The 12,742-nt window shown below is 49.9% G+C and overlaps 4 protein-coding genes across 4 annotated transcripts; 2 read left to right on the top strand and 2 right to left on the bottom strand.

Moving 5' to 3' along the window:
- Window positions 1-2,177: 2,177 nt before the first annotated feature.
- Window positions 2,178-3,552, top strand: IUM83_19231 (Carbohydrate-binding domain, family 9; the record flags this gene model as incomplete). Its single annotated transcript, XM_067944275.1, has 2 exons — window positions 2,178-2,823; window positions 2,903-3,552. 2 exons carry the CDS (start codon window positions 2,178-2,180, stop codon window positions 3,550-3,552), a joined length of 1,296 nt encoding a protein of 431 aa, XP_067787589.1.
- A 154-nt stretch (window positions 3,553-3,706) lies between these two features.
- On the bottom strand, window positions 3,707-4,060 carry IUM83_19230 (putative sodium/glucose cotransporter; the record flags this gene model as incomplete). Its single annotated transcript, XM_067944274.1, has 1 exon — window positions 3,707-4,060. The coding sequence occupies one exon, from the start codon at window positions 4,058-4,060 to the stop codon at window positions 3,707-3,709; it is 354 nt and encodes a 117-aa protein (XP_067787576.1).
- A 1,837-nt stretch (window positions 4,061-5,897) lies between these two features.
- On the top strand, window positions 5,898-6,471 carry IUM83_19229 (Retroelement pol Polyprotein; the record flags this gene model as incomplete). Its single annotated transcript, XM_067944273.1, has 3 exons — window positions 5,898-6,037; window positions 6,172-6,365; window positions 6,467-6,471. The coding sequence occupies 3 exons, from the start codon at window positions 5,898-5,900 to the stop codon at window positions 6,469-6,471; spliced, it is 339 nt and encodes a 112-aa protein (XP_067787612.1).
- A 4,544-nt stretch (window positions 6,472-11,015) lies between these two features.
- On the bottom strand, window positions 11,016-12,581 carry IUM83_19228 (sodium transporter; the record flags this gene model as incomplete). Its single annotated transcript, XM_067944272.1, has 1 exon — window positions 11,016-12,581. One exon carries the CDS (start codon window positions 12,579-12,581, stop codon window positions 11,016-11,018), a length of 1,566 nt encoding a protein of 521 aa, XP_067787588.1.
- Window positions 12,582-12,742: the final 161 nt, after the last annotated feature.

Here is a 12,742-nt window from a genome sequence, read left to right as displayed (position 1 = left end):
TTGACGTACATGGATTTGAGGCTGTACACCCCTTCGCGGCCAGTTGAGTTGCCTTGCTGTTGTCTCGTCCGACACGATGATCCCGCGCGCTTTGCCTGGCGATCAAAATTTGGAGTGTCCCCACGTTTTGGCTCGGCTAGCTGCGTGCATCAGTCCCAACCGAATTTGCTGCTGAAGCTTGGGTCGGCAATTTCTTGGTTGAGTTACTTTTCGTTGCGTATCTAAGCTGAATTTTTGATAACCATTCTTGCCTTGCTGATCGATCACAGCTCTTCGCGGTTGCTCACGCTTTCGGAGAACTTTTCGATGCGCGCCGATGTGCTCGGCGAGGAAGGCTGCAGTCTTCGTGTATGCATGCCGCGCCAGTCACTGCAGCGCATCAGCGTTCATTTCTCATACCCGATCGAGGGCCGTCCACCGTTGGTTGTTTCGATATATCGTGGTGGACGTCGGACCAACCTTGAGTTCGTTGTTCCTTAGGCGTTCGAGACGTGTCGATATGCGTCAAAGCTAGTAAAGTCAACTTACAATATGTGTAGTACAGTAGTGTAGTGGTGCATGTGTAGTCGCAGCTGAAGGCGCAATTGCTCGGGAGACGCGCGTAAATTCTTGGGTGGAGACCGACGCTCAAGCTGCTTCATGCAACTGGCCGCTGCTCTGATCTCACACGCTTACCCCGTCTGAAGCAAGCCAAACGATCCCATTTCGCTACTAGCCGAACCAGTATCAGCAGCTGCAAGAAATTTTCCACGCTGGAGCTAGGCGGGATACATGGGTCAAACACTCGAGTTAAATTACACTGCGAGCATCGACCAAGAACGAACACCGCCATTGGTAGAACCAGCTTGCCACTGGGCAATGCCCACGCACTGCTCGGTGCTGTATATAATCTGTTGGGGTTTGGACGCTTTTCAGGTTAGTGGTAACACAATTTCAGCGTCAACATTTCAATATATGAGCCCTTTAAGCATTGTTGTAAAACAAAATCTACCTGAACCTGGGGATTTGTGCGATGCAGGTGCATATTAAAATAGTTTTTCTACAATGCGTGTGTGGCGGATCCCCCAGAGCGACTTGAAGAAAACGAGGACTGCCCCGATCAACTACAAAATATCACGCCTCGCTAGTCGATAAGTAGGACCTTCACGCGTGGACATTTCCCCTTCAGGAAATGTCCCGTAGACGACGAAGTTGTCGTACTTGTATTTTGCGAAATGCCTCAATACCTCCGCTTTCCTGCAAATTGTAGCCGCGTTCGGAGAACGAAAGCACGTCGCGATTTGTATTTTCATCTTGGTAAAAGGGGGCAAACGAGGGCAACTGGGGTCAAAGATCTCGGGAGGTTGCGTCGCCCAAGCTCATGCCAACTTGAACTCAATGATTTGCTCAGCCTATCAATGCATCAGCACACGTCGGACTGAGTCGCCTGCATCAGTTGGTTTGATCAGCATCGAGCGCTAACAAGTCATAGTTAATTATTCCTTTAAAAGCTTAATCTCGACAATGTCGATATGGCGAGGTAACGTGTTGGTAAACCTGCCGATTCGTAAACGTATCCTTCCACTAGACGTCCAAACGCACGCAAGTAGATGGACATCGCACACCACTCCAGTCCGCGTGAGAGATCTTTTCAACTTACAGTGCGACGGTAAGTTCCTCGTGACCGAACGCTCCAGCAAAGGCAAGTTTCCCGCAAAAGGAATGACTACAGAATGCGCAGCTATATGACGCATCAGGTATGCTCTCAGTCGCTGTCTATAACCAAAGCATTTTGTCTGGGCCAGCCACGAAAGGCTACATCACAAGAGAAGTGAGGGTGGGCATACAAAGCAACAAATCCGCACATTTTTTTATGAAACTCTAGCCAAACCCAGTGAAAGTTTACCCGTTCAAAGATATAGGCCTTCGAGAATTCGCCAACACATACTTCAAAGTACTTACTAGGCTGCAGAGAGTGATCATTCAGTGAGAAAAGGTCCAAATCCCGTAGTGATCGGAGCTCAAGAGAACGTTCTATGATGGAGTTGACCGAGTCGGTCACCGACCAGTGCAAAAGTTGCCGTGTACTCAACATTTCAGCCAAGTTGAAGTTGAATTATGCAACACTTGTGTAGAAATATGCCCCTCTCTATTTGCGAGCAGCGGAATCTATCCGTTGCGTCCTGCCTGCAGTCATCATGCACGGCATCGTTCGCCTCCAGGTGATCGCTTTGTCCACGACCCTGCCACGCTTGACTTGGGCCGATGTGGGTGAAGTGCGTCAAGGGCAACAGCCACCACCACTCGAGTCTGATTATACGTCCCAATGCGACTTCGCACACTTGCACCCTCGTCGATATGCTGCTTACCATCTCCCGCCAGCAACGGACCAGCTCGCGACAAGCATCACCGTCGACGGTGTCCTGGACGAAAAGGAGTGGTCTGAGGTGCCCTGGAGCGAGCCGTTCCAGGACATTCAGGGCCCTCACTTCTGGTCGCAGCCGTGGTTCGCCACCACGTTCAAGCTGCGCTACGACCAGCAGTTCCTCTACGTCGGCGCGTACTTGGAGGGAACCGAGGTTTGGGCCAACGTGTCGAAGCGCAACGAGGTCATTTTCCACGACAATGACTTCGAGGTGTTCGTGGATGCTGACGGGAGCACGCACAACTACAAAGAGTTCGAGCTGAACGCTCGAAATGCAACCTGGAACCTGTGGCTCAACCGTCCGTACAGGGATGAAGGCCACGAGAACAGTACTCGAGTGGACCCACACTATGGTTTCGACATGTTGAACGGCGGCATGCGCTCTGCAGTGTTTGTAAAAGGCGATATCAATGACCCAGGTGCGTGCGTACAGTAGAACAGCCTACAGTTGTTCTTGTTGATTTTGCAGCAAAGTATCTCATTCGTCTCATGCTGCAGCTGAACGCCTGCACTATAGGACCACAGAGATCGCACTACCGTTGTCGGAACTTGCATTGCACTCGAATGCACAAGTTCCGCCTGCCGCCAATTCCTTCTGGCGGATCAGCTTCTCCCGCGTCGAGTGGTCTGTCCGTGTTGTCACCGACAAACAGACCGGGAAGCAACACTACGAAAAGAAACCGGGCTTGAAAGAGGAAAACTGGGTCTGGAGCGCGCAAAATGCGGTCGATATGCATCGGCCGGAGTGGTGGGGGTACCTTCAGTTTCGCCCCCGAGATGAGAATCCACCAGCGCTCGTGTACGATCGGTGGACTATGGATGAAGTTGTGCCTGTCGATCCTGAATGGGGAGTGCGGTATGTAAGTTTCCAGTACTACTACGCCCAGCACGCGTATCGCGCTGCCACGGGAACGTACACGACAAGCTTAGAGCAGTTGCTGCCGTACATCTCCTCGCGCGAAGCCATTGAGTGTACCAAGCTGATTGACATTAGTATCACGAGCAATTCGTTTAGTGCTCAAATTGGACTGAGGGAGAAATACTCTGGCTTTGGTGATAACCCTCAGTATGTAGCAAACATCGAAGACGACGGGCATATCGATGTCGAGAAATTGGAGTTGGCTTCGCCAAGTGCTGCTATCATGTGAAGACCACAGAGCTGTCTTCCCTGCAGAAGTACACTCGCTTGATATGAAAACTAACTGATATTTGACCTCGTTGCATGGTGCTTCGCTGAAGCAACCGAAGATACATACAACTTCCGCCCCTCTCTCTGTCTTTTGGCCTTCGCAACGAGGCAGCCTACGCGAAGTAAATCCACATGCTGAATGTGACAGCAAGAGCGGCAATACCACTGCCGGCAACGAGGACGTTGACCCACATGGGCTTGACGAGTTCCGTGGCATCGAGTTTCAGAACCTTGTTCCAGTGGATCATGTACTTGCGCACCTCCTCCGACGGGCGGTTCTTGTGCTGGGTCAGAAGACTAACCACCACGCACACCACCATGGCGGTGACCCACAACAATAGCGCAAAATGCTGGAAGTTCATGTAGAAGAAGGTGTTCCAGAACTCCGGCAGCTCCCCATCCATGCTGTCGTACTTAATTGTCACGAAAATCAGGCGCGAGAAGCCAAGCAGACCGCCCACAACCATTGTAAGGACCGAGACGTGACGAGCACGTCAAGGCCCGCACATCTAAACTACAACATCCACTACGCAAAGACAAGTGGGTAAGTAAGGAACATGCACTAGGGTGCATGATCTCTGTCGTGTACATTTACTCTTGTATAGCGCACGTCAACCCACTTCAACTTGAAGTGGATTGACCAATCAGATTCATTCATTTTAGCACCGCCTTGGGCACTGGCCCAGACGGCCGACCACAAGGCCTTAACCAACTAATATCACTTTGCAATTTACGTCCAACTACCTACACGTTTCCACATCGCGGTACATCTTCACTCGCGGCCTTCTACGTGTCAAGCCTTACATCTGGTAGCACTTACGGTCATTTTCGCCGGGCAAGTGGTCAGAAGATCTTCAATCGACCGACTCGACTCGCTACTTCGGCTGACTACTGCTACAGTATCCGGGTTAGGGTTACTGCTTTCGCACTTACTGCTACTCTACGTGTTCCCTGACTTAGCGGCATTAACGCTTTTCGCTAGCCGTAAAGTCTTGCATAATAGACATTAACGCTTTTCGCTAGTCGATTACGCTAACTAGCCTCACGCTTATTGCTAACGGTTAGTTATCCGAAGGATTTGTACTAGTTTAATTCACTAGTCACCTTCCCGCACGTAAGCCTAGTATATTGCGGAAACCTTTGGCCTTGTATGACCAAGGAGAAAAACCAAAAAAGTAAAAACCTCAACTCAAACCCAGATCCTAATCTACAAGCAGTAGATCGACTTCGTATTAAGGGATTAAACCCAGTTAATCGCCTTGCAAGCTTAACTCACCACTTACAGGACCAGGAGGAGAGTTTTCACTCTAAGTCCGAGCGTATACTTTATCGAGAAGCTTGCCGTATCCTAAGTTTACAAGTAGTGCGTATTCATAACACACTCACTACTGTATTCGACCGTGAACTTAAGGAGAGCTCGCGTAAAAGAGCACTTGAAGAGGCTCAACAGGAAGAGCTACTTGTTCAGGGTTTCGATCAGAAGAAATCCAATTACAAGGCAAAGCGCCAACGCTTGAATTAGCGCTAAATAGCGTTGTTTAAGTGTTGTTTTAGACTTTTTTCGCATTGTTTTAGTGTAATTGCACTTTGGCTCAGCCAATCAGTAGTTACCTAAACCCCAGCATCCGTATAATTCCGAATTTGAGAATCCGCGTAATTTTCAGTCGTTTCCTGAATTTTCGCGTAATTTTCGGGTAAGCTTTGGCGTAAGCTTCGGGTATTTTTCCAGTATATGCCTAAGCGTACTGCTCGTGAGTGGGACGAAGATCAGCAAAATCGTCGCATTCTCACCATTGAACAAGCCGTTCAACGCGCTTTCACAGTTCGTGCTGCTACCCATTTGCAGTACGAAGTTACTTACTTGACGGAGCATCTCCGTGAAGTTTTCTTTCCGTTTTTCGAAACTCACCTCGACCGTGTTATCGAGCCTGGGTTTGGACTGTTTCTCTTCGAAACCGTCGACATCTTGAACACCTGTGCCAACCGCATCGACACCGAAGTTCGTGCTTTCGTTGATCGCGTTATCAGCATCAAGCGCGCCCGTTTCGAGTAGCTGTTGACAGTGTCGTTGTAGCTCTAGTTCTAGTAGCTAGCAGCTGTACATTCATAGCGTAACTTTAATCAGCTTTTAGCTCAAGTTACACTATCATGACTTCGTTAAATCCTGGTGGATGGTCTGCTGACCGTCTGACACAGTCTGTGGTCGAAATGGTGCAGAAACAACAAGCACTAATCGACGTTTTGACTTCGCAATGCAAAGAGGTCAAAGTTGAAGGTATAAGCCTACCTCGCTTCTATGGAAACATGGGTGACTCAGTTGAATTGTACTTCGACCAAGTTATTCATTACTTTGAGGCGAAGAACATTGATTGGCAAGATGAGAATCAGAGTAAGCGCATCATTGCCATGATGACTGCCAATTTCAGAGGAAATGCTGCTGCATGGTACATGCTTTGCAGGGATTCCGTCAGTGATGTCCAAGATTTGATCCAGAAGCTCACGAAGGAATTCGTTCCTCCGGATCTTCAGGAGCGCCTTCGAGATCGATTGTACAGTCTCAAGCAAAACGTTGTTCTAGCTTGGAGGACTACATCTCTCGGTTCCGCGTTGCTATCATGCAAGTCAAGGACATGAGTGAGCTTGACAAGATCACGTACTTCATTCGAGGTCTTGTTAGTCCCACGAAAGAAGAAGTTCAGTATCGTCGTTGCACGACGGTATCTGAGGCTCTCTCAGTTGCACTCGAGTATGACAGATCGCACTTTCGTGCTGGTCCGTTTCAGAAGAGTCGTTGGACACCTCCAAGATCTTTTGGCCGTTCCAACTCCACGTCATTCGCTCGTTCCAACACGGCTCCACAGCGTCCTGCTGAGAATGAACCTGAGCCTATGGAAATCGACACTGGTCATGTGCATAACCCACGCCGTGACAATTATCGTCGCCCTGTTCAGAACAACAACCGTAACAGTGGCAACTCAAAGAAGTGTCGGTATTGTAAGAAGCCTGGTCACACGATTGAACAGTGCTTCAAGCTTCAAAATCGACAGAAGCACGGAACGAATAACAGCTATCAGTCTGACACTAAGCGTGGTCAGTTCGCTGTTCACACTTTGGCAGCAGAAAAGCCAGAGTCTGTTGAAGTTGTTGAGATAAATGATCTCAACGCTGCTACCATCCAGTCACTACCAGCTCCGAATGAGTTGATTCGGAAGCCAGGTCTGTGTGAAGGCAAACGTGTCACCATTATGCTAGACACGGGAGCCACATGCAATGTCATTCGTCCTGGATTGGTGGATACTATTCCTGACACGATGATCTCTCAAGTCACCTTGTTTGACGGAAGCACAACGAAGAAACGTGCCGTTCACAAGGGCAAGGTCACTATTGAGATGGATGGCTATCGATTCAGAGGCTTAGAGGTCCTGGAATGGTCTATGAGCCCTGAACACGATGTCATTCTCGGAAAACCTTGGTTTACCAAGTACCAACCAATTATTGATTGGCGTACTCATCACCTGCAGTTCAAACCGCAAGGAATGAAACCAGGGTTGCGCAAGGTAGAAGTATCTGGTGCTGAGTTCAAAGCTAAAGCCAAGCACCATGACTATGATGAGATTTACCGCGTCAAAGTTACTCCAGCTCAACCCGTCACGGAAGAACCACAAGAAATTGTGCCTCTCCTTGATGAGTTTGCTGACGTGTTTCCAGACGTTTTACCCGATGGGTTACCTCCTCATCGACGCGTGGAATTCGAGCTCGACATGAAGTCAGATGCTATGCCAAGCACACGCGCACCTTTTCGGCACTCGAAGACAGAACAAGATGCCCTTGATCTGTTTGTCGAAGAAAAGTTGAAGAAAGGTTGGATCGAACTATCCGATTCGCCTTGGGTCTCCAACATCTTTGGTATCCCGAAGAAAGACCCGAAATCAGGAAACAACTTTCTCGAGCTGAGTGGTTACGGTCGGGAAACGCCACGTTACCGATTCGTTGGGTGATTGATTATCGTTGGCTCAACTCGCAAACGATCATCGCCAGAATTCCACTCCCGAGAATTGACGAAACATTTGACAAGATGTATGGATGTATCATCTTCTCAGTCTTGGATCTCGCACAAGGTTACCATCAGATGAGGGTTGCCTTGAAAAGTCGTCAGTACACAGCGTTCCGCACTCATTCTGAGACCTACCAATGGTGTGTTGCGCCAATGGGTCTTGCTGGAATGCCAGGTGTCTGGTCACGTCTTATGCGTGTCCTACTAGGCAAATATCCGTTTATCGTGGTGTATCTGGATGACATTTGTGTATTTTCCAAGAACATGAAGGAGCATCTGCAGCATCTCCGCACGCTCTTCGAAGTGTTACGCAGAGAGAAGCTGTACTGTCATCGTTCGAAATGTCATTTTGGGCAGAATCAAGTTCAGTTTCTGGGTCACACCGTGTCAAGTCAAGGCATTGCGGTGGATTCCAAGAAAACTGAAGTGATCGCCAATTGGCCAATTCAATGAACCAAAAGCAATTGCAAAGCTTTTGGGTCTCGCAGGCTACTACCGTCGCTTCATTTACAACTACGCGACAATCGCCTTACCGTTTGGACCTCTAGTCAAGAAGGACCATACTTGGAATTGGAATTAAGAGCATGATATCGCCTTCAGCAAGCTGAAATCAGCATTGCAATCCGCCCCAGTCCTGACTTTACCGGATTTCTCTCTTCCGTTCATCGTGACAACCGATGCTTCAGGATATTGTGTTGGTGGAGTACTTTCGCAAAAGCACAACGGACATGATCATCCGTTAGCTTTCCTCTCCAAGAAGTTGGGTGTGCATGAACAAAATTGGCCTACCCATGAGAAGGAACTCTATGCAATTAAGCTGTCGCTGGAAAAATGGCGTCATTACCTCTATGGTCGTCATTTCGACATCTACACGGACAACAGTGCATGTCAGTGGTTGTTACACCACCCGAAGGTTTCCTCGAAGCTTGCACGCTTCTTGACCTTCTTTGCTCAGTTCGACTTCACCCTGCATCACCTGAAAGGATCAATGAATGTCGTAGCTGATGCACTGTCCCGTCCTCCGATGGATTCAACTCCGAATGCGTTGATATCACCACAATTGGATCCGCCAATTGTCTGCTCAATCAGTTTTCAGCATTGTGAGTCTGAAAGTGATAAACCGACATCGAGTTTTCGCGTAATTAGCGATCTACGCACAGTCAATGCTTCGCTATCGACTCCAGATAGTCAAATTGCGACTGTTCCAGCCTCACAGAGTGTTGCTCGTCCCGCTATCAATACAATCAGCTTTCATACGTGTACACCGCAGTGTGACAGTTTTGGATCACGCTACCGTGCACAGCAACATGATGGGGACTCCCAGAAGGTGAATACGACCATGATATCTGCAGCTCTCTCGCCTGTTGAATTTTCGGGGAGGAGATGACGGATGTTCCTGCTGGTCACATCGCCTTACATGATCTTTCCGATGGTCACCTCTACACTCCTGTTCAAGATGCAGAGATTGCCACATCGGTCGTGCAAATGCAACACGCAAGTTTGCTAGGATGGACTTCGAATCTCAAAGAAGAGTTCATCAAAGCCTACCGCACTGATCCTGGATTTCGTGACAAGTATCGTACTCCGCATGATCCATACGTACTCAAGGATCAATTGCTTTATGTGCAATTCACGGACGATAAGGAGTCCAAAATGATGAGACTTTGTGTCCCGAGATCGCAGCGCAATCGTCTAAGAACGAAGATTATTGAGCAATTTCATGATTCCAGTATTGCCGCGCACCCAGGAATTCGTCGTACGTACCTCCGTATCAAGCAATGGTACTACTGGGCGTCGCTTCATGAAGACGTTTCTGATTACGTGCAAAGTTGTGAAACATGCACACGTTGGAAGCACAGCAATGCCAAGAAGAATGGCAAGTTGATTCCAATTCCGATTCCAAAGGAATGTTGGGAAGTCGTCTCCATGGATTTCGTTACTGGATTGCCAGAATCAGACGGCTATGATGCTATCATGACCGTCGTGGACAAGTTGTCCAAGCGTCCGATCTACTGTCCCGTTCACACTACTGATGATGCCGAAGAAATCGCTCATTATTTCTTCGACAATGTCGTTCGGCATCATGGAGTGCCTGCAGTGATCATCAGTGATCGTGATCCCAAATTCACATCGCGTTTTTGGAAATCACTCGCGCAGGTCATGGGTGTACAATTGAATATGACAACGTCATATCGCGCTCAAGCTGACGGCCAAACCGAACGTCAAAACCTGGTACTAGAAGACGCACTTCGTTGCATGGTCTCGTATCATGGTGATGACTGGGCTGCCAAGTTGGGAACGATTGAGTATGCTCATGCCACGCTAGTCAGTGCCTCTACAGGACTTTCGCCATTTGAAGTAGACACAGGGCGTCAGGAACGCAATCCCTTCGGAACTTTTCCTACGCTGTCTACCACAGTTCAAGTACAACAAGGACTGTCTGAGTATGCAAATCGCTTCAAGGACGAACGTGACAAGATTATTGGCAAAGCCAAGGAGCACTTACTCAAGGCTCAAGCATCGCAAAAGAAGTACTACGATCAACACCGTAGCAATGTGCAATTCAAGGAAGGAGATTTGGTTATGCTGGATACACGCCGTATTCCACTCAAGCATGCTGCGAAAGACATTGACGTCAAACGTGCAAAGTTAGCCGCTCGTAAAGTTGGTCCGTTCGTTATCAAGCGCATGATCAACGACAGCGCTGCTCGTCTGATTTTGCCACGCAGTATGAAGTCACTGAACCCTACTTTCAACGTAGACGTTCTCAGCCATTACGTCTCCAACCCGGACAAGTTTGAGACTCGTGTTCTTCCGAAAGCATCTCGCATCATCACGAATGAAGACACTGGAGAAGACCTCCACATTGTCGAGAAACTTCTACGCAAGCGTCAGTTCAATCGCAAGATTGAGTGGCTTGTCAAGTGGCATGGTCTCCCAGATCACGAATCTTCGTGGGAACTCGAGAAAGACATCAAGCACGTCTCTCACTGGAAAGTTCTCGTCGACGACTTCAAGCGCCGTCAACGTGAAGTCAAACCCGGGAGGATGTAAGGACCGAGACGTGACGAGCACGTCAAGGCCCGCACATCTAAACTACAACATCCACTACGCAAAGACAAGTGGGTAAGTAAGGAACATGCACTAGGGTGCATGATCTCTGTCGTGTACATTTACTCTTGTATAGCGCACGTCAACCCACTTCAACTTGAAGTGGATTGACCAATCAGATTCATTCATTTTAGCACCGCCTTGGGCACTGGCCCAGACGGCCGGCCACAAGGCCTTAACCAACTAATATCACTTTGCAATTTACGTCCAACTACCTACACGTTTCCACATCGCGGTACATCTTCACTCGCGGCCTTCTACGTGTCAAGCCTTACAACCATCGCCGAAAACGCGCCGTACACATTCGCCGGCTTCCAGGCGACACCAAGCACGAGTACGATACCAATGGGAGGGGTCAAGTAGCTCTGAATCTCGACAATCTGCTCGTAGAGACCCGTTCCGTTGCGCATAATGAGGATCCAGCAGAAACTGAGCACCGCGAAGATGACGATGCTCATGCGGCCAACCCACACGAGCTGCTTGTGCGAAGCATCCGGGCGGAACTTGAGGTAGATGTCGTTGGTGACGACGGACAAGCCAGCAGCGAACACGGAGGCCAGACTCGACATCATAGCCGTGATGATGCTGGAGATCATGAGGCCGATAATTCCGTGGGGCATCATTTCCGTCAGCAGAGTGGGGTACGCAGCGTCAGTGCCATCTTCGATCCTGCTGAAGTCGAAGTAGATGCTGGCAATAATACCCGGGATGACGATCAGGAACGGAGGAAGCACCTTGAGCATACTGGCGAACGAGCACCCAGCCTTCGCGTTAGCCGTGTCCTTGGCGGACAGCACACGCTGCACGAGATCTTGATCCATGCACCAGTACCAGATCGAGCCCAGCGGCTGGCCGAAGATCATACCCGTCCACGGGTAGTCGGGGTCGTCCGTCGGCTTCCAGAGGTGGAACCAGGACGAGCGGTCCTGGTTAGCCAGGTTCTCCTTGATGCCTTCGAAGCCGCCGATCTGGTTCACCGAGTACGCGAACACTACCAGCCCACCCAGCGTGAAGACGCACATCTGGAACAGATCCGTGTACATGACAGCACGAAGACCGCCGGCAATGTTGTACATGGCACTAAGGCAAATGCAGACGCCGGCACCGAGGTACAGGTTCCACCCCAACGTAGCTTGGAAGACAATGGCACCTCCGTAGATACTGGCGCTCATTTTCGTCAACACGTACATGATGACCGTAATGAGCGACAAGTAGTGACGGCACGGAGCACCAAAGCGGTATTCGAGGTACTCCGGAGTCGTGTACACGCCGCAGCGGCGGTAAATGGGCGAGAAGATCCAGCCGAGACACAGGATCAAAATGGCGGCATACCATTCGTACATGGCCACAGCAATGCCACGACGAGCACCGTCACTAGCCATACCAATGAAGTGCTCAGCACCAATGTTGCTTGCAAACAAGGCACCGCCGACGAAGTACCATTGCATGCCGCGGTCCGCGAGGAAGAAGTTGGACATCTCGTTGACTTGGTGCTCCGGTCCATCACGAGCAATCAGCGAGGCCGACGGGCGTTGCTTTGAAATCGTTGAGCCGCGCTCGTCACCATCGGGTAGTTTCTTGCCCGGAGTCTCCGATACGAGGTAGGCGTCGCCGGGTGACTCCAGTGCTTGACCCTCGTCGCGTTTGGCTCGCTTGACGCAGGGGAAGTACTTGGCCAAGTGACTCTCGCCAGCTTGGATTGAGGCGACGACGGCCACGACCATGGTGAAGACCAGCACCGCCACAATGATGAGGATGTCGCCGGCGTTGACCTTGGCACCACCGGACGTGTCGGGCACCGTTTGGGTGTACAGCTCGACCATGACGACAACGACTTGAGCTTGGTCGGGGTAACCCTGACGCGAGGCGAAATCGAGGAGTTGAGTGGGGTGAGCCGCTTGCGCCCCAGGTGGTGAATTTGATAGTGAACCGGACGTGCCAGGCGGTGATGACGACGACAACGACGGAGTCCATGAATGACACG

This window comes from Phytophthora cinnamomi (assembly GCF_018691715.1).
Source record: "Phytophthora cinnamomi strain GKB4 chromosome Unknown Contig59, whole genome shotgun sequence".
NCBI classification, from domain to species: Eukaryota; Oomycota; class Peronosporomycetes; order Peronosporales; family Peronosporaceae; genus Phytophthora; species Phytophthora cinnamomi.
The sequence above is the reverse complement of the archived record's forward strand: the minus strand, read 5'-3'. Positions and strand labels throughout refer to the sequence as shown.